At 37.7% G+C, this 27,267-nt stretch overlaps 1 protein-coding gene across 1 annotated transcript in view; it reads right to left on the bottom strand.

Moving 5' to 3' along the window:
- Positions 1-27,267, bottom strand: part of ITGA1 (integrin subunit alpha 1) — a 359,476-nt gene that overhangs the window by 40,032 nt on the left and 292,177 nt on the right. Inside the window, exons 24-27 of the mRNA XM_053701263.1 lie at positions 26,730-26,832; positions 18,525-18,638; positions 10,193-10,297; positions 7,506-7,610 (exon numbers count right to left, since the gene is read on the bottom strand). Of these exons, the coding sequence (XP_053557238.1) occupies positions 7,506-7,610; positions 10,193-10,297; positions 18,525-18,638; positions 26,730-26,832 (427 nt within the window). The remainder of the gene's footprint in view (positions 1-7,505; positions 7,611-10,192; positions 10,298-18,524; positions 18,639-26,729; positions 26,833-27,267) is intronic.

The raw sequence follows: 27,267 nt of genomic DNA, 5'->3' as shown, positions 1-27,267 counted from the left end.
CTGGGCTCTTTGCCATTTCCTGTTGGGGAAGAGAATATCCCACAAGTAAGGATGACGCCGTGGACCGGACACACCTATGTTGGAGAAAAGAACAAGGGTAACTCCTCTTGATTAGAATCCCAAATTTTTATTTAAACAGGATCAGACACAGAAAACCACAACGTTTCGTCAGTACCCCTTAGTCATGTGATAACAAACACACACACCACACCTGTTTAAATAGGCTCGGCCAGGTAATTGCTCCATCATATTAACTCTTTCAATATTTTATAATGACATTGGCCCATTGATATCACTACTATATTGACCTCTACTGGTCAAGGGTGGCATGACATGCAAATTAAAAACAAAAATTAAAATGTAAGGAGGCCTCAAGAGAATATTTCCATACTTATATCATCCAATCAGGATGATATTACATACAGACATAGAGAAAATTCAATCATATTCTAAAATACATATTTGCATTATAGTTCACTCTGCAATTGCTGGAAAACAATTTAGTAGCTCTTCTCTAAGTTGAAGAAAGTATATACATATGGGGGGAACGGAGAGTGATAACTCACTGTAACCCAAAAAAATGCATATGTATATACATAGATACACGCACATATATATATATATATATATATATATATATACACACACATATGCATATATATATAAAAAGCAAGCAGGGCATCAATAGAAAATAGACCAGTCAATTTCTCGGTTCATCCCCTTCGGTTCCAAGGTATCCAACTTAAAAATCCAATAGGATTCACGTTGTTTCAGTAACAAAGTTCTGTTACCGCCCCGCCTAGGGGTCTAAACATGATCAATAACTTGGAAGAGAAGTTGGCTCACATGATGCTCTGCTTGCAAAAAATGATATGCTACTGGGGCAGTCAATACCTTACACCTAATATTGCTTTTGTGTTCCGTGATGCGGTCCCCTACCCGTCTGGTTTATTCGCCTACATAGGCACGCCCACACAGACACTTTATCAGGTAGATTACAAAATTGGTATTGCAGGTGTAATAATCCTTAAATTTTAATTTATACCCAGTTTGAGGATGTACAAAGTGTGGACTTCTAATGATGGAACCACAGTTTACACAACCCAAACAGGGAAAACAGCCCAAATTTTTTTTGTAATGTATCCCTGTTGAGGTGATCTGCCAGGGCCCACATCGGCCTTAACAAGTGAATCCTTCAGGCTCTTGTTACGTTTATATGCTGGCATTGGGTAATGGCAGAACTCCTCAACATTAGGTATACAGTTTTGTAGAATAGCCCAATGTTTGCGAATAATTCGAGTAATTTGCTGACTTTGTCTACAATAGCTCGAGACAAAAACCAACCTCTTTTCCTTATCATGAGAGGATTTGGTTTTAAATAGCGTGTCTCTATCAATAGCAGCCACTGTCTGTATGGTATCTTGTACCAGCTTCGCTGGGTAGCCTCTTTGAATAAATTTTTCCCCCATCTCAGACAGTCTAGTCATAGATTTATCAGGATCATCAACAATCCTTTTAACCCGAAGCATTTGGCTTCGTGGGAGAGATTTTACAAGGGGTAGTGGATGAGCACTATCATAGTGAAGAAGGCTATTTCTATCAGTTGCCTTTCTGAACAGGTCAGTTTTAAAACCTATACCATGTTTGATCACAGTGACATCTAGAAAATCAATACTGAACGCACTCCACACAAGCTTAAACTGTATATTATTGGTGGAGTGATTTAAGTCAGCTACAAAGGATTCCAGGGCCCCAACGTCGCCCAGCCAAACCCCAAAAATATCATCGATGTAGCGCCACCAAGTGGCGCCACACCGACGATACTCCAGGTGTTCAAAAACAAATCTCTCCTCAAAGAGGTTCATAAAAATGTTGGCATAATTAGGGGCGACGTTGGAGCCCATGGCGGTTCCCTGTTGTTGCATGTAAAACTGATCCTCAAATAGGAAGTAATTGTTGTACAAGTTAATTTCCAGCAATTGCAGAATAAAAGAGATCTCAAGGATAGAGTATAAACCACTTGAGTGTAAAGCACTACTTACAGCCCCGATACCACCAGCATGTGATATAGATGTATAAAGGCTGATGACGTTGAGGCTGAAGAGTATCACCTTGTCTGTGGGCAATATCAGATTATGAATTTTAGTCAAAAAATCGTTAGTATCCTTTATGAAAGTGCATGACTGCTCCACCATTGGTCTCAAAATTTTATCCAAGTAGATAGCTATATTAGAGAAAATTGAATTGGTGCCTGCCACAATGGGGCGACCAGGTGGAGCAGTCATGGACTTATGGATCTTGGGGAGGACATACATCACCGGAGTGACAGGATCCTTCACCTGCAAGAATTGACTAGTTTTTTTATCAATGATATTCAACTTCAGTGCAGCATCAATCATAACCTGTATCTCTTGTTTTAATTTAAAAACTGGATTGTATGGGATAGCAATGTATACAGATTGATCATTGAGCTGACGATAAATTTCCTGCTTATATTCAGACTTATTAAGAACAACAGTAGCACCTCCCTTATCGTCTGGCTTCAAAATAATGCTGTTGTTCTTCCTAAGGCTGCCCAAAGCTTGATAATCTGTTTTAGAAAAATTGCCCTTTTGAGCATGTCCCTTTAATTTCTGTTTATGCATATGTTGCTGCAATTTATTAAGATCTGATAAAACCAATTGCTCAAACGTTTCTATGCCATGGTGTGTGTGTTGTGGATAAAACACACTTTTATTTCTCAAGCCTAAATCACCTATTTTCAGTGAGTGGTTAAAGACAGGATTAACAATGTTTTGAACTGCTACTGGAGTTACAATGCTATTGTTACCATTAGATATAGAAGTAACATTCGGTTTAACTTCCCCCAGTCCAGAATATACCCCCTGGGGTTTAGTGTGCCAATACTTTAGCCTAATATTTCTGAAAAAATGAAAAATGTCCTTATAGGTCTCAAAAACATTACAGTCACTGGAAGGACAAAAAGATAAACCCCTTTGTAGTACTGCTGCTTCATTAGAGTCCAAGTTGTAATCTGAACAATTAATCACTATGTCTTGCAGGACCTTGTAGCTCTTACCACTTGAGACTTTGTCACTTGCTTCATCTTGTTTGCTTGAGCACCGCCTGTGCTTACGGCCCCCACGCTTCCTGGAATACCTTCGCTGTCGCTCATGGTAAAATCCGATGAGTCTGAGCCACTGTTGCTCATTCCTCCTGGTTGATTCTGTTGCCGTCTGCGTGAACCGGAAGTGATGCGTCGCGTCTTACCCTGAGGGTCATAGATCCACCGGTATACTCGATTGGATGAGTAGTCCTGCTCATCACGCTGGAATTTCAGCCGCTTCCGTTCTTCAATGCCTTTCCTCATCTCAGCGAGCAGATTCCGACTATAAGACATCAATTTATCAAAGCTGTCAGCTGAAGTTGTCTGCCTCAGTTCATCCTCGTTTCGTGATGTTGCCCTTGATTTCCTCAATCTCCAATTGTAAGTACTCCACTGTGAGGACGATAATATCAAAAGAGCACTTGTTAAGTATGAGTTCAAATTTGCGGCAGTATTCAGAGTTGTCCTTGAGTAAAGTGGGACGTGTGTTCATGCGCAATCCCCGTGGGATGCGCTTCACTCTGAAATATTCAATGAGTGTCACGGCATGGAGATCATAAGCTAACAAGCGTTTAGAGAGTTTCTCATATTGTGTCCCTGCTGCATCAGCAGGTACTGTATGTAAAAAATTCCGTGACCCACGCACTAGGGTTGTTATCCTTGAGGCCTCTAAATCAGAGTATACAAAAGTCTGAGAGCCTGTAATATCCTCTTTAGTAGACATTGCAGGGTGTTGCAGTGCACGGACTGGGCAGAAAAGACAATATGTAGAATGAATATAGTCCAGCACCAGCTATAAACCCAGGGTAGAGGGTACTCCTTTGGAGTGACTGCCACACTCACCAACTTTAGGCTTGAGAAATAAAAGTGTGTTTTATCCACAACACACACACCATGGCATAGAAACGTTTGAGCAATTGGTTTTATCAGATCTTAATAAATTGCAGCAACATATGCATAAACAGAAATTAAAGGGACATGCTCAAAAGGGCAATTTTTCTAAAACAGATTATCAAGCTTTGGGCAGCCTTAGGAAGAACAACGGCATTATTTTGAAGCCAGCCGATAACGGCGGTGCTACTGTTGTTCTTAATAAGTCTGAATATAAGCAGGAAATTTATCGTCAACTCAGTGATCAATCTGTATACATTGCTATCCCATACAATCCAGTTTTTAAATTAAAACAAGAGATACAGGTTACGATTGATGCTGCACTGAAGTTGAATATCATTGATAAAAAAACTAGTCAATTCTTGCAGGTGAAGGATCCTGTCACTCCGGTGATGTATGTCCTCCCCAAGATCCATAAGTCCATGACTGCTCCACCTGGTCGCCCCATTGTGGCAGGCACCAATTCAATTTTCTCTAATATAGCTATCTACTTGGATAAAATTTTGAGACCAATGGTGGAGCAGTCATGCACTTTCATAAAGGATACTAACGATTTTTGACTAAAATTCATAATCTGATATTGCCCACAGACAAGGTGATACTCTTCAGCCTCGACGTCACCAGCCTTTATACATCTATATCACATGCTGGTGGTATCGGGGCTGTAAGTAGTGCTTTACACTCAAGTGGTTTATACTCTATCCTTGAGATCTCTTTTATTCTGCAATTGCTGGAAATTATCTTGTACAACAATTACTTCCTATTTGAGGATCAGTTTTACATGCAACAACAGGGAACCGCCATGGGCTCCAACTTCGCCCCTAATTATGCCAACATTTTTATGAACCTCTTTGAGGAGAGATTTGTTTTTGAACACCCAGAGTATCGTCGGTGTGGCGCCACTTGGTGGCGCTACATCGATGATATTTTTGGGGTTTGGCTGGGCGACGTTGGGGCCCTGGAATCCTTTGTAGCTGACTTAAATCACTCCACCAATAATATACAGTTTAAGCTTGTGTGGAGTGCGTTCAGTATTGATTTTCTAGATGTCACTGTCATCAAACATGGTATGGGTTTTAAAACTGACCTGTTCAGAAAGGCAACTGATAGAAATAGCCTTCTTCACTATGATAGTGCTCATCCACTACCCCTTGTAAAATCTCTCCCACGAAGCCAAATGCTTCGGGTTAAAAGGATTGTTGATGATCCTGATAAATCTATGACTAGACTGTCTGAGATGGGGGAAAAATTTATTCAAAGAGGCTACCCAGTGAAGCTGGTACAAGATACCATACAGACAGTGGCTGCTATTGATAGAGACACGCTATTTAAAACCAAATCCTCTCATGATAAGGAAAAGAGGTTGGTTTTTGTCTCGAGCTATTGTAGACAAAGTCAGCAAATTACTCGAATTATTCGCAAACATTGGGCTATTCTACAAAACTGTATACCTAATGTTGAGGAGTTCTGCCATTACCCAATGCCAGCATATAAACGTAACATGAGCCTGAAGGATTCACTTGTTAAGGCCGATGTGGGCCCTGGCAGATCACCTCAACAGGGATACATTACAAAAAAGAATTTGGGCTGTTTTCCCTTCTTTGGGTTGTGTAATCTGTGGTTCCATCATTAGAAGTCCACACTTTGTACATCCTCAAACTGGGTATAAATTTAAATTTAAGGATTATTACACCTGCAATACCAATTTTGTAATCTACCTGATAAAGTGTCCGTGTGGGCGTGCCTATGTAGGCGAATCTACCAGACGGGTAGGGGACCGCATCACGGAACACAAAAGCAATATTAGGTGTAAGGTATTGACTGCCCCAGTAGCATATCATTTTTTGCAAGCAGGGCATCATGTGAGCCAACTTCGCTTCCAAGTTATTGATCATGTTAAGACCCCTAGGCGGGGCGGTAACAGAACTTTGTTACTGAAACAACGTGAATCCTATTGGATTTTTAAGTTGGATACCTTGGAACCGAAGGGGATGAACCGAGAAATTGACTGGTCTATTTTCTATTGATGCCCTGCTTGCTTTTTATATATATATATATATATATATATATGCATATGTGTGTGTATATATATATATATGTGCGTGTATCTATGTATATACATATGTATTTTTTTGGGGTACAGTGAGTTATCACTCTCCATTCCCCCCATATGTATATACTTTCTTCAACTTAGAGAAGAGCTACTAAATTGTTTTCCAGCAATTGCAGAGTGAACTATAATGCAAATATGTATTTTAGAATATGATTGAATTTTCTCTATATCTGTATGTAATATCATCCTGATTGGATGATATAAGTATAGAAATATTCTCTTGAGGCCTCCTTACATTTTAATTTTTGTTTTTAATTTGCATGTCATGCCACCCTTGACCAGTATTGAAAGAGTTAATATGATGGAGCAATTACCTGGCCCAGCCTATTTAAACAGGTGTGGTGTGTGTGTTTGTTATCACATGACTAAGGGGTACTGACCCCGAAACGTTGTGGTTTTCTGTGTCTGATCCTGTTCAAATAAAAATTTGGGATTCTAATCAAGAGGAGTTACCCTTGTTCTTTTTTACTCTATCCGAATAATTGCACCAGCAATTCACTAGTATTAATTTGTTTTCTTTAAATTACTTTTTAGGGGTACAATACTTTCCCTAATGCGCTCTGGAGAGTGTGCAGGTCTTGGGAGCCGAGCACGCTAAGCCTCCTGTTTGTCATGCTATGCCACCCTTGACCAGTATTGAAAGAGTTAATATGATGGAGCAATTACCTGGCCCAGCCTATTTAAACAGGTGTGGTGTGTGTGTTTGTTATCACATGACTAAGGGGTACTGACCCCGAAACGTTGTGGTTTTCTGTGTCTGATCCTGTTCAAATAAAAATTTGGGATTCTAATCAAGAGGAGTTACCCTTGTTCTTTTTTACTCTATCCGAATAATTGCACCAGCCTCCTGTTAGCTCTGCCAGGGCTCTCTAGAGCCCATTAGGTTGAGAATTATAGATACAGGTGAACTTTACACCTGTAGCTTTGAAACATTTATATTTGTTTTAATGAAAATGAATGTAAATGTTTAGCTAAAATTCAGTATTTGTTCTATTTTAAGCTAAACAATATCGAAATAATGCAGCCACTTCGGGCATAGAAAGCAGCATCCGCTGCTTGCTAAATCTACCCCACAGTGCTCAAAACGCAACCTCAGTATGCTCTAATGGAAAGTAGCTACGTTTCAACCAAGTATATCAAGAGAAAGATGTAAACTTGATATCAGAAGTTAATTGCATTTTTTAAATTGTATGCTCTACTTGAATCATGAATGTACGGACAGATAACTTAGGTATTATATAGTTTACACAATTACCATTTCATTATTAGATGGTAGCAATCCTTACTGACTCAGTAAATAGATTAGTAAAATATTGTTCAAAAAGTACATTTTAATTCATTCTGAACAAGTGGAGATGAGATATTATAGGGAAACATAAATTATTGTTTAATTACCTTTATGAAGGTTGCTTTCCATAATCTTAATGAGATGTTCACATAAGTAATATCAGAAGATTTAACAGTACAGAGAAATGATGAACAAGGATATCTCTTACAATCCTGTTAACATAAAAATACACTTTAAAAAAATTGTACAGAAAATGGAAAATTAGCTTTTATTATACATACATTATTTTAAAGGGGCAATAAACACTAGATACATTTTATAATCATAATATTGAGGTTATTCCCCTCTGGTCATGGGTGTGATCATGCTGAAAATTAGCTTTCAATGCATTCCAGTGCTGATGTGTTTGCAAATATACAGTAACTATACTTCAGATACCTGTAGTGAACCAAGGTTCCAAAAATGTGTGACCCATAATTAGAAGATGTATTTAGTGTGTAATGTTCCTTTAATATTTAAATATTGTTCTGATAATTCAGACATAAAGGCCTAAATTCAAAACTTTTAGAACTTTGTAGAGTTTTCTGTTTGACAGTTTCAAACTAAACTATGTTTTGTCTTTCTTGCAGACACAAATAAAAATATGTAATTTCATACATTTAAACTAGTCACTTAGTAGCAGCATTTTACAGACTATTACGGAGCCAAAGATGATGATGACTGCCTTGTGTGTGCTCTTTGCGGCTTCTTTGATATTCCTAAAAAAAACTATGCACGGTATGTGGAATTAGCCTTCTTTTATCACTTTGATTTAATATTTAATAGATATAAAATATTTTATTAGAATACAGGACCTGACTACTCCTAATCATCCTGGTTCCATTGGTGCTCTACTTTAAATGCAGGAATAGGCCCTTACAGAAACATTAATGATTGTGTTTTTAAGATTTTATTTTAATAATGTTTCTTTTTAATAAAGTTATTTAAAATAAATAGAGATATCACCACAGTTAAGCATTGTTCTAGGGCTGTTAGCCCACTCTCAGGAGTCTCTAGGGTTGTCAAGTGTCCAGTATTCAACTGGAGCGTCCAGTATTACAGCAGGCTGTCCAGAAAAATCTATGTAATAATACTGTATACTTAAATGTCCAGATTTTTATAGTTCTCTAAGGGGCAGATACATTTTAAAGGCCCTCTATGCCACTGTGCATTACAAATATGTCCCAAAAAGAAATAACATTGCACATGCACTATTTTGTGTTACTGGCAGTCGAAGAGGGTAAAACAAAAAAATTGCTGTCTTATGGGATACTGGCAGTTGTTGGGCTGTCAAAACACTACTCTGCGTGTGTGATGTGTAACTACTGAGGTAACTATACTTGGTGTGTATTACTGGCAATCAAGGTTGGGTTAATTTACTGCTGTGTGTGTGTCAATTGCTTTGCATGTTACTTGCAGCCATGGGGATTAAATCACTGCTCAGCTGTGAAATATGTATATATATATATATATATATATATATATATAGTGAGGCCAAATGTTCTCTCTAAGGTAAAGCTTTGGGGAGGAGCACTGTATAATCCCACCTACCACCTGTGCCTTTTCACCTATGGTTAAATTATTTTGTGGAAGATATCTGGCAACCATAGGAGTCACAGTGTGAGGAGTGGAGAATGTGCCATTTGAGAGACTCTGGAACAGATATGTAACAGGATGGTGAGTCTCAGCCTGTTCTTTGTGCTGCTTGCACTATACAGGAAGGACTGTAGCAGGATCAGGTAACCTGGAGTAGTAATTGTGATGGGTTACATATGGCTAATTTTAATTATATGTGTTTGTCATTTATGTTTTAATGCAAGTGACTAAAATAGAAACATTAGTAACAAGTAGTAAACCAAATATCCCAAATGGATACTTACAAGGTGACCCAAACACCAACCCAGGAGTGTCTAAGCACAAACAATGGCCTCCAAATCTTCTAGCTAGTCTAATTAAAATCCAAATAATGGCTCCAAACTCAAGAGTAGAATTATACAACCCACAAAAAAATGTGTGGAAAGCCAAAAAACAAATTCAAAACTAATATAAGAATGGTTATTGGTTGATTGCTAGCTCTCAATTTAAAGTACCAGACTGTTTATTATTTCTCCAGTGCACAACCATTCAAAGAAACACAAAATAAGAATGATGTGTAATGGTGTTTGTACCCCAAATATTTAGAATAAATGCATAAATTAGCCCATGGATAATAGTACGCAGACCAAAGGCACTCTGGCCTGGAATATTCATTGCTACAGCTGGCTCTTAAATACTTGCTAGAGAATGGCTCGGCGTGGTAACCCAATGAGACACTCTAGTGACACTATATCATAGTAAGACATTTCTGCTCAGAATAGTTTCTACCCCAGAATACCTTAACATAATAGCTTTTAATTTTGAAAACACATTACTGAACTGTGTAAGTTCCTTCAAATATCTTTTCTAACAGACTGAAACAGAGCTCATGGTTATATTATATTTCATCACCAAAAAAAAAGTATTACTAGCTTAAACAATGCTTTTAAAATAATATTTAAAACAAAACTTTAATAATATAAATCGATTTGTCCAAGCCAACCATAAAATTATTAAATTTAAAATTAACATGTAAATGAACCTGCTCCTTATTGACTTAATGATAAATAAAATATTTGTATATAATGCTCTTGACAAAAATTAAGGACAAAATATAATTGAGCCGACAAGTGATATTCAGTGTTGGAATCCACATTGTATTAATTTTTACAAGACTTACCAATATGGTATCCCTTAACTGTTCTTTAAACATTTGAACTGTGTGTATTTGTCCAGAATTTATCCCCAATGAATCCAAAAGTTTATCAACACTGCAATTGACGTTCTATAAAAATAAAATATTAACTTTAGATTCCGAAATATAGTATATTATAATACTGTTACAAAATAAAGTTACTATGAGGCCAGTTTATCAAGTGTCGGACAGCGGATCATGTCCGCCCAACACAGATAAATGCCGACAGCATACGCTGTCTGCATTTATCATTGCACAAGCATTTCATGTGAAATGCTTGTGCAAAACCGCCCTCTGCACATCCGCGGCCAATCGGCCACTTGCAGGGGGTGTCAATTATCCTGATCGTATTTGATTTTGTTTATTGATATCCGCCACCTCAGAGGTCATGCGACCGCTACTTCTTAACTTTTGTTTCCGGTGAGCCAGAAGGCTCGCGCGGAAACAGCGGCAATCACAGCTTCTTAAATCGGCCCCTATGTATGCATTTTATATAGCTATGTTGTATGCTAGTGATTAAGATAAAATGGGCCATATTTGCAATATTATATGTTATAAAACTGTACATTCATATTTACAACCATAAATGCAACCTAAGTTGACCATATTAATACGATCATGTTTGACGATTTAGATTTGAGATTTTTTAAACAAAAGCCTTAAATCAGGCTAATAATAATAATAATAGCAATATATTTATTTATTTCACTTATATTAACTGTAACCAATAATAGAGTATAATGTTTGACTGGTCATGTTTTTAGTAAAAATATTGTTTTAATATTGATAAAATTATTTTAAAAGGGTTAAAAAGGGATATGGTATATGCCAAGGTATTTGACTGGAAAGGGCTCTTAATTTGTGTATATGTGTATATATACATATCTATTTGTGTATACATGTGTATTTATGTGTAGGCAAACATACATAAATACATACATACATACATATATCTAAATATTTATGTGTATGTACAGTATATATATATATATATATATATATATATATATATATATATATATATATATATATACATATAAACTTTTGAGCCCTTCCCAGTCAATTTCCTTGTAATATGCAATATCATTTTATTAATTTTTAGCATGTTTTAATGTTTTGAAAATAAATATGTTAAATTCCAATGTTCTTCACTTAGAAAAAAGTTCATTTTAATTTGCCAAAAAGTTCTACTTTTGTTTCTTTTGTCCAAAGGACATTTTCCCAGAAGGACTGTGGCTTGTCAGAATGAAGTTTGGTGAACTCCAGTTGCATTTTAAGAGAGAAACACAAAAAAACAAGAGTAGCAAGCCTTTAAAATGCAAGTGTACCAATACTTTAGACAAAGGGGGGTAGTTATCAACGTGTATACTTTTCCTGTCTTCGCCGGCCCAATACGCCCGCCTAAGCTCGCCTCACATCGCCGCCGCGGACCTGCAAAAATTCGCCTGTTATCAAAAAAGCTGTCAAAAAGCCGCGCACCAAGTACGAGGCGATGAGCAGCGGACTGTGAGAGTTATCACTCATCCAATCTCGCTGCTCTTCGGCTTTTTTACAGCTTTCTTGCTAGCCTGTCACTAAGCACCCACACTAAACTACACTGTTCTACCCCCTATACCGGCGCCCCCGGAGCCCCCCGCAACTAAATAAAGTTACTAACCCCTAAACCGCCACTCCTAGACCCCGCCGCAACTCTTATAAATGTATTAACCCCTAAACCGCCGCTCACGGACACCGCTGCCACCTACATTATACCTAGTAACCCCTATCCTGCCCCCCCATACCGTCACCCTCTATAATAAAGTTATTAACCCTTATCCTGCTGATCCCACACCTCGCCGCAACTAAAATAGTTTAACCCCTAAACCGCCGCTCCCTGACCCCGCCGCAACCTATATTAAATTTATTAACTCCTATCCTGCCCCCCCTACACCATCGCCACCTATAATAAATTTATTAACCCCTATCCTGCCCCCCACTACACCGCCGCCACCTATAATAAATTTATTAACCCCTATCCTGCCCCCCACTACACCGCCGCCACTGTAATAAAATTATTAACCACTAAACCTAAGTCTAACACTATCCCTAACACCCCCCTAACTTAAATATTAATTAAATAAATCTAAATAATATTTCTATTATGAACTAAATTAATCCTATTTAAAACTAAATACTTACCTTTAAAATAAACCCTAATATAGCTACAATATAAATAATAATTATATTGTAGCTATCTTAGGATTTATTTTTATTTTACAGGCAAATTTCAATTTATTTTAACTAGGTACAATAGCTATTAAATAGTTATTAACTATTTAATAGCTACCTAGCTAAAATAAAGAGAAATTTACCTGTAAAATAAAAACTAACCTAAGTTACAATTACACCTAACACTACACTATACTTTAATAAATTATTCCTATTTAAAACTAAATACTTACCTGTAAAATAAACCCTAAGATAGCTACAATGTAATTAATAATTACATTGTAGCTATCTTAGGATTTATATTTATTTTACAGGTAACTTTGTATTTATTTTAGCTAGTTAGAATAGTTATTACATAGTTATTAACTATTTAATAACTACCTAGCTAAAAGAAATACAAAATTACCTGTAAAATAAATCCTAACCTAAGTTACAATTAAACCTAACACTACACTATCATTAAATGAATTAAATAAATTAACTACAAATAACTACAATTAAATACAATTACATAAACTAACTAAAGTACAAAAAAAAAAAAAAAGCTAAGTTACAAAAAAAAAAAAAAAATAAGTTACAAACATTTAAAAAATATTACAACAATTTTAAGCTAATTACACCTAATCTAAGCCCCCTAATAAAATAACAAAGCCCCCCAAAATAAAAAAATGCCCTACCCTATTCTAAATTAAAAAAGTTCAAAGCTCTTTTACTTTACCAGCCCTTAAAAGGGCCTTTTGTGGGGGCATGCCCCAAAGAATTCAGCTCTTTTGCCTGTAAAAGAAAAATACAACCCCCCCAACATTAAAACCCACCACCCACATACCCCTAATCTAACCCAAACCCCCCTTAAAATAACCTAACACTAATCCCCTGAAGATCATCCTACCTTTAGTCGTCTTCACTCAGCCGAGCAGCGATGGAACCGAAGAGGAGATCCGGAGCGACAGAAGTCATCATCCAAGGGGCGCTGAAGAAATCTTCCATCCGATGAAGTGATCCTCCAGTCGGCGTTGAAGAAGTCTTCCATCCGGGCGATGTCATCTTCCAAGAGGCGCTGAAGAAGTCTTCTATCTGGGCGATGTCATCTTCCAAGCGGGGTCTTCAATCTTCATCCAGCCGACGCGGAACATCATTCTTTACCGACGGACTAGTCAGCCAATCAGATTTTTCCTACCTTAATTCCGATTGGCTGATAGAATCCTATCAGCCAATCGGAATTGAAGGGACACCATCTTGGATGACGTCCCTTAAAGGAGCCTTCATTCGTCGGTAGTCCGTCGGTAAAGAAGGATGTTCCGCGTCGGCGGGATGAAGATTGAAGACCACGCTTGGAAGATGACATCGCCCGGATAGAAGACTTCTTCAGCGCCTCTTGGAAGATGATATCGCCCGGATGGAAGACTTCTTCAGCGCCGACTGGAGGATCACTTCATCGGATGGAAGATTTCTTCAGCGCCCCTTGGATGATGACTTCTGTCGCTCCGGATCTCCTCTTCAGTTCCATCGGTGGCTCGGCTGAGTGAAGACGACTAAAGGTAGGATGATCTTCAGGGGATTAGTGTTAGGTTATTTTAAGGGGGGTTTGGGTTAGATTAGGGGTATGTGGGTGGTGGGTTTTAATGTTGAGGGGGGTTGTATTTTTCTTTTACAGGCAAAAGAGCAGTTTTCTTTGGGGCATGCCCCCACAAAAGGCCCTTTTAAGGGCTGGTAAGGTAAAAGAGCTTTGAAATTTTTTAATTTAGAATAGGGTAGGGCATTTTTTTATTTTGGGGGGCTTTGTTATTTTATTAGGGGGCTTAGATTAGGTGTAATTAGCTTAAAATTGTTGTAATATTTTTAAAATGTTTGTAACCTATTTTTTTTTTTTGTAACTTACCTTTTTTTTCTGTACTTTAGTTAGTTTATGTAATTGTATTTAATTGTAGTTATTTGTAGTTAATTTATTCAATTTATTTAATGATAGTGTAGTGTTAGGTTTAATTGTAACTTAGGTTAGGATTTATTTTACAGGTAAATTTCTCTTTATTTTAGCTAGGTAAGCTATTAAATAGTTAATAACTATTTAATAGCTATTGTACCTAGTTAAAATAAATTGAAAGATGCCTGTAAAATAAAAATAAATCCTAAGATAGCTACAATATAATTATTAGTTATATTGTGGCTATATTAGGGTTTATTTTAAAGGTAAGTATTTAGTTTTAAATAGGATTAATTTAGTTCATAATAGAAATATTATTTAGATTTATTTAATTAATATTTAAGTTAGGTGGTGTTAGGGTTAGTGTTAGACTTAGGTTTAGGGGTTAATAAATTTATTACAGTGGCGGCGTTGTAGTGGGGGGCAGGATAGGGGTTAATAAATGTATTATAGGTGGCGACGGTGTAGGGGGGGGCAGATTAGGGGTTAATAAATTTAATATAGGTTGCGGCAGGGTCCGGGAGCGGCGGTTTAGGGGTTAAACTATTTATTTAGTTGCGGCGAGGCGCGGGATCGGCAGGATAGGGGTTAATAACTTTATTATAGAGGGCGGCGGTATAGGGGGGGCAGGATAAGGGTTACTAGGTATAATGTAGGTGGCGGTGGGCTCCGGGAGCGGCAGTTTAGGGTTTAATACATATATTATAGTTGCGGCGGGGTCAGGGAGCGGCGGTTTAGGGGTTAATATGTATAGAGTAGCTTGCGGTGGGCTCCGGGAGCGGCGGTTTAGGGGGTAATAACTTTATTTAGTTGCGGCAGTGTAGGGGGGACAGATTAGTGGTGTTTAGACTTGGGGTACATGTTAGGGTGTTAGGTGCAGACATCTCCCATAGGAATCAATGGGATGTCTGGCAGCAGCAAACTTGTACTTTCGCTATGGTCAGACTCCCATTGATTCCTATGGGATCCGCCGCCTCCAGGGTGGCGGTTTGAAAACCAGGTACGCTGGGCCGGAAAAGTGCCGAGCGTACCTGCTAGTTTTTTGATAACTAGCAAAAGTAGTCAGATTGTGCCGCACTTGTGTGCGGAACATCTGGAGTGACGTAAGAATCGATCTGTGTCGGACTGAGTCCGGCGGATCGAAGCTTACGTCACTAAATTCTACTTTTGCCGGTCTCTAGCCTTTGATAACTAAGGCGAATCAGCCTCGCCACAAATACGCTGCGGAATTCCAGCGTATTTGAGGTTGACGGCTTGATAACTAGGCCCCATAGTCTGTAGATAAATTAGAGACCTTTAAAAAAATGTGATTGAGAAATTGTGACCAATTAGCAGCTCATGATATGCCAGCCAATAGCAGAAAGTTTACTGCATTAGTTTCTGATTTGTCATTTGATGGCTAAAGAAGCAATCAAATAAATAAATATATTCCAGCCAATCAGAGAAGTGGCTGCAGATTCTTGTTAATCCCACCTGTTCTCAATATGTAAAACAGCCAAAGGAGGAAAGGGGCTTGCTAGACTTAATAATTTTGAGCTTCTACTTTCTGTACTTTCATTTGCATGACCAATCAAGTGAGTAAAGGAACTTTCAATCACCGAGAGCGAGCAAGCTCTCTGTGGTTAATCTTCGCCACTTCGGAGGTGGGGAAGAGTGTAAGATGCTTCTTACATTGCGCAAAGTGGGGTTGCGTGTGTGAACTTGCCCCACATGGGCTCCGGAGCAGTTTTCGCTGCTTCGTACATGGAGCCCTAAAACTTTACACTTGTTTTTTTTTCTGTGAATACATCTGCATTAATCTTTTTTTGGATAAAGAACAATATAAAGGCACATGAAAGTGTTATTATAGTCACTAAGGTCCTGATGATTAAAGACTCGCTGGCTTAGAGAATAATCCCACAAAATCTTTGGGGGCTTTTTCTGAGCATTATAATCTAATGAATGTGTCTCTTCTTCAGACACATAACTATGAATAATGACGTAAATAGATCTCAAGCGTATGGGGCATATCTATCAAGCCCCGTGCTAAAGACCGCTGCTCCATAACCTGTCCGCCTGCTCTGAGCAGGCGGACAGACATTGCTGCAATTCAACCCAATCAAGTACGATTGGGTTGATTGACGCCCCCTGCTGGCGGCCAATCTGCAGGGGGCGGCGTTGCACCAGCAGCTCACAAGAGCTGTTAGTGCAGTGCTGAATACGGAGAGCGTATTGCTCTTCGCATTTAGCGAGGTCTGTCGGACCTGTCTGACAGACCTTTGTTAAATTGGCCCCAAAATGTTTGTTTCTAAAATGATTTTAGGGACCTCACAGTACTGATGAGATGTCTCAAATAATCTCACCAGAGCAGAGAGCTTTTTATCAGCCCCTAAATGCTAAATTAAAATATTGACAGCTTTGTCTGTTTCATGTGAAGCCTAATGAGGCTTAAAGTGAATGTAAATTTTGATGAATGAAAGTGCCCCTGTTTTTAATAGGATTTTTAAAAACCGGGCACTCATTCCGCAAACTTTACATTCACTTTAAAGTAATGTAAATTTAGGTTTATTATTCTTTAGTGAGATTCTTGCTCAAATCTGCTACAGTCACGGCATGTGCTTACAATTTTGTTTGTGTGATTTCCACTTTTTAATGCTCAATTCTTAAATAAATAATTGTATGACAAAGTATATATAAATGACATCAGAGAACAATATATCAGTACAGGTATATGTGTACAAGAAGTGCCTTTCATTGGCCTTTGAAAGCTCTACCCTGGGGCTATGTGCACATGGATAGTATATTTAGGCAGTAATAAAAGCTATGATAAAGCATCTATTATACACAATGGACTAGATTACAAGTGGAGCAGTGTTTGTTATTCTATTTTTGCGATCGTGAAAACGCCGCTAGAGTTAAGCTTTTTGCGCTAGTCATGTTGCATTCATATTACAAGTTCCAAAAAAAAACGTATTTTTCGCAAAAGTTAACTGGAATAGCGCAAAAAACTGAAACTTAAAGGGACAGTCTACACCAGAATTTTTATTGTTTTAAAAGATTATCCCTTTATTTCTCGTTCCCTAGTTTTGCATAGCCAACACAGTTATATTAATACACTTTTTACCTCTGTGATTACCTTGAATCTAATTCTTTGCAAATTGCCCCCTTATTTTAGTTCTTTTGACAGACTTGCAGTTTAGCCAATCAATTCTTACTCCTAGGTAACTCCATGTGCATGAGCAGTGTGTTATCTATATGACACACATGAACTAACACCCTCTAGTGTTGAAAAACTATCAAAATGCATTTGTATAAGAGGCAAACTTCAAGGTCTAAGAAATTTGCATATGAACCTCTTAAGTTTAGCTTTCCAATAAGAATACTAAGAGAACAAAGCAAAATTGGTGAGAAAAGTAAATTGTAAAGCTGTTTAAAATTACATGTCCTATCTGAATCATGAAAGTTTAATTTGGACTAGACTGTCCCTTAACCTTTCGTGTTAATATGCATGTATTCCCCCATAGAAATCAATGGAGAAAAAAATACTAGAAAAAAAAACATAACACCTGAAATTGCGCAAACTCAATCGCATTTATGCATTCCCCATAGAAGTCAATAGAGAAAATAAAAAGTTAAAAAAAAAACACCTATCGCACAAACAACATAGCATATTCACATTAGCAAATGTGAAATATTTACAGTAAATGCATAGTTAAAATCTTTAATAAATATGAATATTGCATAACTCATATCTTTGAGTCCTAATAACATTTGTGTGTAATATATATATATTTTTTATCAGACAGTATAATTATGGATGTTACTGCACTTTTTAATGCATTTTTGAAGTGTTTTGTGCAACTTTTTTGTTTCGGAAAACAGTTAACCACAGCTCTGAGATCGCAGTAAGGATTGAAGTGTAAATGGCGATTGCACTAGTGCAAAACCGTTTGTGCCTCACTTGTAATTTAACCCAATGGGGCCGAATTATCAATGTCTGTAGCGTATCATGTCCGACAGACATCGCTGAATGCCGATAGCATACGATCTCGGCATTTAACATTGCACAAGCAATTCAATTTTGTGGATCAATATATTTAATGTTTTACAATTGACACTTATTGGCAACTATGAAAACTCAGCCACAATGTTTATGAAATGTTATGTTATGAAATGTAAACAAACTTAAATAACAATGAAACAACTTACTTGGGATGTAGAGACATCAGTGAGGTAAAGGAGTTTGTTGTTGTCCGGTGTTACGTAAGGAAATGAAAACTGAAATGTGACCGTTGGCATTGGAATATAATCGCTCTTCCTAATCTGTAAAAGAAAGGTAACAACATATCATTTACTGGTGCAATTATTTAAAGGGATAGGAAAGTCAAAATTAAAGTTGCATGATTCAGATAGAGCATGTCATTTTAAGACACTTTTAAATTCACTTCTATTTTTAAATGTGCTTCATTCTCTAAGTATCCCTTGTAGAAAAAAAATACGCACATATCATACACCAGTGGGAGCTGCTGCTAATTGGTGCCTGCACACATTTGTCGCTTGTGATTGGCTAACTAGATGTGTTCAGCTAGCTGCCAGTAGTGCAATATGCTGTTCCTTCAGCAATGGATAACAAGAGAATGAAGCAACTTTTATAATAGAAGTAAATTGCAAAGTTGTTTAACATCGTATGTTCTATCTGAATCATAAAAGATCATATTTGGGTTTACTATCCCTTTAAGTGTTTTTGTTCAGTTCAAACAAAAAACACACAAATCTGCACAAGTTTTGAAGCTATTATATACTTGCAGGTGTCTACTTGCCTGGTCTGCCATGGTGATGTGCTGCTAGGTGCTAGATGCATTATTTTTTATCTGTTATTTCCAGTTTTTGAAGAAGACTTGTTTGAGTCTCTTTTTTTTGTGATAAAATGATCATCTTTAGCTATAGAGCCCCATTTATTAATTGCACAACAGAAAAGGTTCGCTACTGTGAACCTGTCCGCCTGTCCTAACTGCAAGTGGATAGCATACTCTACCTGCATTTAACATTGTGAAATGCTGCACCCTTCTAGCATGCAGAAAATCACGCACAAGCAGGAGCTGTCAATCATCCTGATCAGATCAGTATGATTTTATTATGCAACATTTTAGGTGGTTTTAAGACCCCTGCTACTTAGCTAGCACTGCAGGCTCACTGGAGCCCTGAAGCTGCTTTAACAACTTGATAAATGGGGCACATAGAATGGTGGTCCCACTGATCTGCCCACTAGCTCTATCCTAATTACGGTGAACTTATTATGAATTATCTGGCTGAGACAAGCTTAGTACTGTGGTCAATATTAGCATAATGGGTAAATAATAAATCAAATAAGGCACAAGGTTTGGTCTGTAAATTACCATTCTCTGCTTTCATGTCCAACTCTAAGGGGTATATTTATCATAGTGTGAGCGGACATGATACAATGTAGCGTATCATATCCGCTGCACATCGATAAATGCAGACAGCATACGCTGTCAGCATTTATCATTGCACAAGCAGTTCTTGTGCAATGCCGTCCCATGCAGATTCGCAGCCAATCGACTACTAGCAGGAGGTGTCAATCAACCCGATTGTATTCGATCAGGTTGATTTCTGTCCGCGGCCTCAGAGCAGACGGACAAGTTATGGAGCAGTGGTCTTTAGACAGCTTCTTCATAACTTCTGTTTCCTGAAGGCTCGTGCGGAAACAGGGGCATCAGGCTCCATATGGAGCTTGATAAATCGGCCCCTAAGAGAGCAACCCATAAACTTACACGGACACAAGCGATATAAAAAGACAACTATGTGCCCTCCAGAGATCATAAAGGCCATTTATTGGGTGGTCATATGAATTGAGAGCAAAATGTTAATTGTCCAGTTTTAATACAGTTTAAACTGTATCTTGTTTATTGACTCCTTCACGCTCGCCTTACCTAAAATATCAAGTTCAATCAGTTATGAAAAAGATGTTATGTTCTTAAAGGGACATTTGGCACAAAATTAAATTTGTAATTATCTGTATATAAGAAGAAAATTCAAGAGGCCTTTCAAGGTTCATGATACTTGCAGTTTTTAACAAAATGTTTGTAAAATGTATATTATGCATACAGAGCTTTTGAAATGCAGTGCTTATTGCAGATATTCACTATTTATATATACAAAGGCTTTAATGTTCTAAATCACTAAAAGATCCAATTTGTACAAGAGTAACAATTACAACACAAAGCACAAGAGGTGCTTCCATATTGGGAATGGACCTCCTAGAAGATGACTTACTGGGGCCAATTTATCAATGTCTGTCTGACATTGTGCATTGTGCATTTAACATTGCACAAGCAGTTCACCAGAACTGCTTGTGCAATGCCGCCCCCTGCAGATTCGCCGATTGAAGGGGGTGTCAATCAGCCCGATCGTATAGGATCGGGCGGATTGCAGACCGCAGCCTCAGAGGCAGCGGATCCGTTATGGAGCAGCGGTCTTCATAACTGCTGTTTCCGGCAAGCCTGAAGGCTCGCGTGGAAACAGGGGCATCAAGCTCCATTCAGAGCTTGATAATTTGGCCCCACTTTACTTATATACATTCCCTTTGTCAAGATTTTAATGATTGTGTTAAGTTTTACTTGGCAGCAATATTCCATTATTTATCCAGCAAGAATGTTTTGTAATTTGCTGTCAACTTCTGAAGAATTGCTGAAAACCTCTCATTTCTACTTTCTGCCAAGATCCATCTGTGCAACTGAAGGGTGAAACAAATTACACAGATTTACTTTTGATCTTGAAGTGTGTAATTTTAATACACTTCAAATCTTTCACTTCAAGGCATAACAAAGTGTACTAATGATCTGATTAGCTCTTCAATACCAAGCTCCTCTTTTTATAATCAAATACTAGGCAGACACCAAGAGCTAGACAAAGAGACAATAATTCTTGGCAATACTGAGCTTTTAGAGGAAGTCAAATGCTAGGACTAGCACAATTCATTTACTGGTCATCTGAACAAACCCCCACACTAAGGCATTGGTTTTGAGGTTAAAATAACCATGGGCTTTTCCATTGTTTTAACTTTACAAATTGAACTAAATAAACTCTATAAACAACAAATGTTTTAAAAATATTTACCAATTTGAATTTATTATGATTTACAAAGCTATTTTAAACCCTTGTTAGTTTTGTTTCCCATATTAATTAAGGCCAAATTTGGAGCATTTAGAAAATAGGTTACGGTATATTATTTTCTGCCTTTCTAGAGAGAGTTGAACAAGCACAATAGTTATACAAAAGATGTGTTTAATGTCCCTGCATGGAATATTTGTAGTACCATATTTCTTAAATAGTGTGCTGTAAGAGAGCCAGAAGTGTGCTCTTTTTTTTCTATTTATACATTTCTATTTGTATTTAAACGTTTGACAACCTAATTTTTATGGAACATTGGTTTACTTTGCTGTTAATGCTAAACTAAAGATCCATGAATTGACCGTCAGTAGTATGACAATGATTACATCATCATTGGCTGTTTAGGTTAACATGATTGGTTTTGGTTATGTGGTGTAAGAGTCTGACCAAGCATCATATATGATTAATATAAGCTTATATGCGGTTAGACACTTTTGATCAAATGGATGATACCAAGTAAATTGAGAAGACATTGACAATACACTTTCATTGCTGACAATTTTTTTATTTGTATCATGTCTTATAATAAAAATATATATTGTAATAGAACTAAAAATCGCTACACATTTGTGGTTAATTACAAGGGTGTCGAAGTTTGCACTGCCTATTGTGCCACTGTCTGTAGTAAATGTCCCTGTTACAATCTACTAAGCAAGATTTTACCCAGTGTACTGGTAGTTTACATTCGGCTAGATTAAGAGTTTTGCAGTAAGCTTAAAAAGCAGCGTTAACAGGTCCTAACGTTGCTTTTTAACGCCCACTGGTATTACGAGTCTTGCAGGTATAGGTGTACCACACACTTCTTTGGCCTTAACGCAAATCAACGTACGAAAATTTCGTAAAGTCTTTTTTCAATGGAACTTGCATAGTGCCAGTATTACGAGTCTGCGCTGGGAAGCCAAAAAGTGAGCGGTACACCCTCTACCTCCAAGATTCCTAACACATTCTAAAGTCAGTAGTTATCAGTTTTACACTACAAAGCTGTAGCATAAAACTCATAACTAAAGTGCTAAAAAGTACACTAACACCCATAAACTACATATTAACCCTTAAACCGAGGCCCTCCCGCATCGCAAACACTATAATAACATTTTTAACCCCTAATCTGCCGCTCCGGACATCGCCGCCACTAGAATAAACATATTAACCCCTAAACCGCCGCACTCCCGCCTCGCAAACACTTGTTAAATATTATTAACCCCTAATCTGCTGCCCCAACATCGCCTCCACCTACATTATACTTATTAACCTCTAATCTTCCGCTCCGGACATCGCCGCCACCTACATTATACTTATTAACCCCTAATCTGCTGCCCCTAACATCGCCGCCACCTACCTACAATTATTAAACCCTAATCTGCCATCCCCAACGTCCCCGCCACTATAGTAAATTTATTAACCCCTAAACCTGTCTAACCCTAACCCTAACACCCCCTAACAAATATTATTAAAATAAATATAAATAAAACCTACAATTATTACCTAAATAATTCCTATTTAAAACTAAATACTTACCTATAAAATAAACCCTAAACTAGCTACAATATAACTAATAGTTACATTATAGCTAGCTTAGGGTTTATTTTTATTTTACAGGTAAGTTTGTATTTATTTTAACTAGGTAGAATAGTTATTAAATAGTTATTAACTATTTAATAACTACCTAGCTAAAATAAATACAAATTTACCTGTAAAATAAAACCTAACCTAAGTTACACTAACACCTAACCTAACCCTACAATTAAATAAATTGCCTAAATTAAATGCAATTAAATAAATGAACCCTTTAATGACCCCAATGTACCCTGTATGTCACTGGTCGTTAAGGGTTTTTTCAGGACATAATAGCACAAGTCTAGCAAGAACACGCTATTAATACCCTCCCTCCAGCAGGCTTTGTGGAATAGAGCAGTCTCAACGCTGGTGGCAAGACCGCGCTATAAAACAATCAAGTCCCAAAAAAAGGCCAATGACAAACAGGGTACGTCGCTGGTCCTTAAGGGGTTAAATAAAATTAGCTAAATTACAAAAAAACAAACACTAAATTACAGAAAATAAAAAACAAATGACAAGATCTTTAAACTAATTACACCTAATCTAATAGCCCAATCAAAATAAAAAAAGCCCCCCCCCCCAAAAAAAAAAACGTAGCCTAAACTAAACTATCAATAGCCCTTAAAAGGGCCTTTTGCGGGGCATTGACCCAAAGAAATCAGCTCTTTTACCTGTAAAAAAAAATACAAACAACCCCCCCAACAGTAAAACTCACCACCCACACAACTAACCCCCCAAATAAAAGCCTAACTAAAAAAACCTAAGCTCCCATTGCCCTGAAAAGGGCATTTGGATGGGCATTGCCCTTAAAAGGGCATTTAGCTCTATTGCTGCCCAAAGCCCTAACCTAAAAATAAAACCCACCCAATACACCCTTAAAAAATCCTACACTAACCCCTGAAGATTCACTTACCTGGAGAAGTCTTCATCCAAGCGGCAAGATGTCCTCAATGAAGCTGACAGAAGTGGTCCTCCAGATGGGCAGAAGTCTTCATCCAGACGGCATCTTCTATCTTCATCTATCCAACGCGGAGCAGGTCCATCTTCAAGACATCCAACGCGGAGCATCCTCTTCTTCCGACGGACTAACAACGAATGAAGGTTCCTTTAAATGATGTCATCCAAGATGGCGTCCCTTAGATTCCGATTGGCTGATAGAATTCAGCCAATCGGAATTAAGGTTGAAAAAATTCTATTGGCTGATTGGATCAGCCAATAGGATTGAAGTTCAATCCTATTGGCTGATCCAATCAGCCAACAGGATTGAGCTTGCATTCTATTGGCTGTTCCAATCAGCCAATAGAATGTGAGCTCAATCCTATTGGCTGATTACATCAGCCAATAGGATTTTTTCTACCTTAATTCCGATTGGCTGATAGAATTCTATCAGCCAATAGGAACCTAAGGGACGCCATCTTGGATGACGTCACTTAAAGGCACATTTATTCTGAAGAAGCCGTCGATTGAAGAGGATGCTCCACGCCGGATGTCTTGAAGATGGAGCCGCTCCACGTCGGATGGTTGAAGATAGAAGATGCTGTCTGGATGAAGACTTCTGCCCGTCTGGAGGACCATTTCTGCCCGTCTGGAGGACCACTTCTGCCGGCTTCGTTGAGGACATCTTGCCGCTTGGATGAAGACTTCTCCCGGTAAGTGAATCTTCGGGGGTTAGTGTTAGGATTTTTTTAAGGGTGTATTGGGTGGGTTTTATTTTTAGGTTTAGGGCTTTGGGCAGCAATAGAGCTAAATGCCCTTTTAAGGGCAATGCCCATCCAAATGCCCTTTTCAGGGCAATGGGGAGCTTAGGTTTTTTAGTTAGGGTTTTATTTGGGGGGTTGGTTGTGTAGGTGGTGAGTTTTACAGTTGGGGGGATTGTTTGTATTTTTTTTTACAGGTAAAATAGCTGATTTCTTTGGGGCAATGCCATGCAAAAGGCGCTTTTAAGGGCTATTGATAGTTTAGTTTAGGCTAGGGTTTTTTATTTTGGGGGGATTTTTTATTTTGATAGGGCTATTAGATTAGGTGTAATTAGTTTAAATATCTTGTCATTTTTTTATTTTCTGTAATTTAGTGTTTTTTTTTTTTGTAATTTAGCTAATTGTATTTAATTTATATAATTGTATTTAATTTAGGGAATGTATTTAATTGTAGGGTTAGGTTAGGTGTTAGTGTAACTTAGGTTAGGTTTTATTTTACAGGTAAATTTGTATTTATTTTAGCTAGGTAGTTATTAAATAGTTAATAACTATTTAGTAACTATTCTACCTAGTTAAAATAAATACAAACTTGCCTGTAAAATAAAAATAAACCCTAAGATAGCTATAATGTAACTATTAGTTATATTGTAGCTAGCTTAGGGTTTATTTTATAGGTAAGTATTTAGTTTTAAATAGGAATAATTTAATTAATGATAGGAATTTTATTTAGATTTATTTAATTTATATTTAAGTTAGGGGGTGTTAGGGTTAGACTTAGGTTTAGGGGTTAATATCTTTAGAATAGTGGCGGTGACGTTGGGGCAGCAGATTAGGGGTAAATAAATATAATGTAGGTGGCGGCGATGTCCGGAGCGGCAGATTAGGGGTTAATAAGTATAATGTAGGTGTGGGCGATGTCAGGGGCGGCAGATTAGGGGTTAATAAGTGTAAGATTAGGGGTGTTTAGACTCGGGGTTCATGTTAGGGTGTTAGGTGTAAACATAACTTTAGTTTCCCCACAGGAATCAATGGGGCTGCGTTACTGAGATTTACGCTGCTTTTTTGCAGGTGTTAGACTTTTTCTCAGCCGGCTCTCCCCATTGACGTCTATGGGGAAATCGTGCACAAGCACGTACAACCAGCTCACCGCTGATATACATTTATATTTAAAAATGCTCCCCATCGCTGCACTACTTACCCCCTTCCCTGCCCAAGGTTCTGATGCCGTCTCTGACGGCATCAGAACGAGGCTCCCATAGGAGCCTATGGAAGCGTGCTCTCACGCGAGCTCGTGTTTACATTGTGATTTACTTGTATACCAGTGCACATTATTGTGCTGTGGTATTACAAAATGAAACACTAATATCGCTTGCATGCAAGCGATTTTTAGCGCTCCACTTGTAATCTAGCCCTATGTGTAGGAGACTCCATTGGGGAATAATAGAATACATATATTATTTACATAAGTAATTAATTAAAGGGACAGTCTACTCCAGAATTATAGTTTAAAAAGATAGTTAATCCCTTTATTTCCCATTCCCCAGTTTTGCATAACCAACACGGTTATATTAATATACTTTTAACCTCTGTGATTACCTTGTATCTAAGCTTCTGCAGACTGCCCTCTTATTTCAGTGCTTTTGGCAGACTTGCATTGTAGTCAATCAGTGCCATGGGAGTAAGCACAATGTTATCTATAGGGCACACATGAACTAGCTCTGTCTAGATGAATAACTGTCAAAATGCACTGAGATAAGAGGCGGCCTTCAACAACAGAAATTGGCATATGAATCTACCTAGGTTTAGCTTTCAACAAAAAATACAAAGAGAATAAAGCAAATTTGATGATAAAAGTAAACTGTAAAGATGCTTAATATTGCATGCCCTTTCTGAATCATAAAAGTTTTATTTTGACTAGACTGTCCTTTAAAATAAAGTAAATCTATTATATAGGAGATGCTTAGTTTCTTACCACATAGCTGAGTTTCAGTTGAGGACCAATCAATTCTGTGGAATTAATTATGTTCGGGATTGAATCATTTGCAGCAATACTGACATGGACCTCTTTAGTTGAGCTTGAAAAAGAAAGCATAATGATATTTAGTAATGGTTAGAAAGTTCTTTCAACATTAATGCAGATATGAAGGTAGATTATATTCCAGGTAAAATGTTTAACACAGAATATATTTGTTCTTCAGTTGGGAATGTCATTCTTTTTTAAACTGGAATAGCACCTACCCCAAAATCAGTAAAAGTAATGGACCTACTCAACAGAGGGATTTTATTTTTATTTTTGTCCCCCACCCATCCACCCACCCACCAAAGGTAACTCATTTGTAAGCAAAAGTAATAATATACATGGTGCTCTGTATAATGATATTGAGTGGATCTGCTTCTAGCACTAATAAAAGGCTCCCAAGTGTTGGGATTGCACACAGTTTCTGCAGATGTCTGTGATAGACTGGCTGCTATGGACCCCCCCCCCCCCCAACACTTGGACCCTGGTGCCA

Source organism: Bombina bombina, chromosome 2, assembly GCF_027579735.1.
Source record: "Bombina bombina isolate aBomBom1 chromosome 2, aBomBom1.pri, whole genome shotgun sequence".
In the NCBI taxonomy this organism is placed as follows: Eukaryota; Metazoa; Chordata; class Amphibia; order Anura; family Bombinatoridae; genus Bombina; species Bombina bombina.
This window is presented reverse-complemented; position numbering and strand designations above follow the sequence as displayed.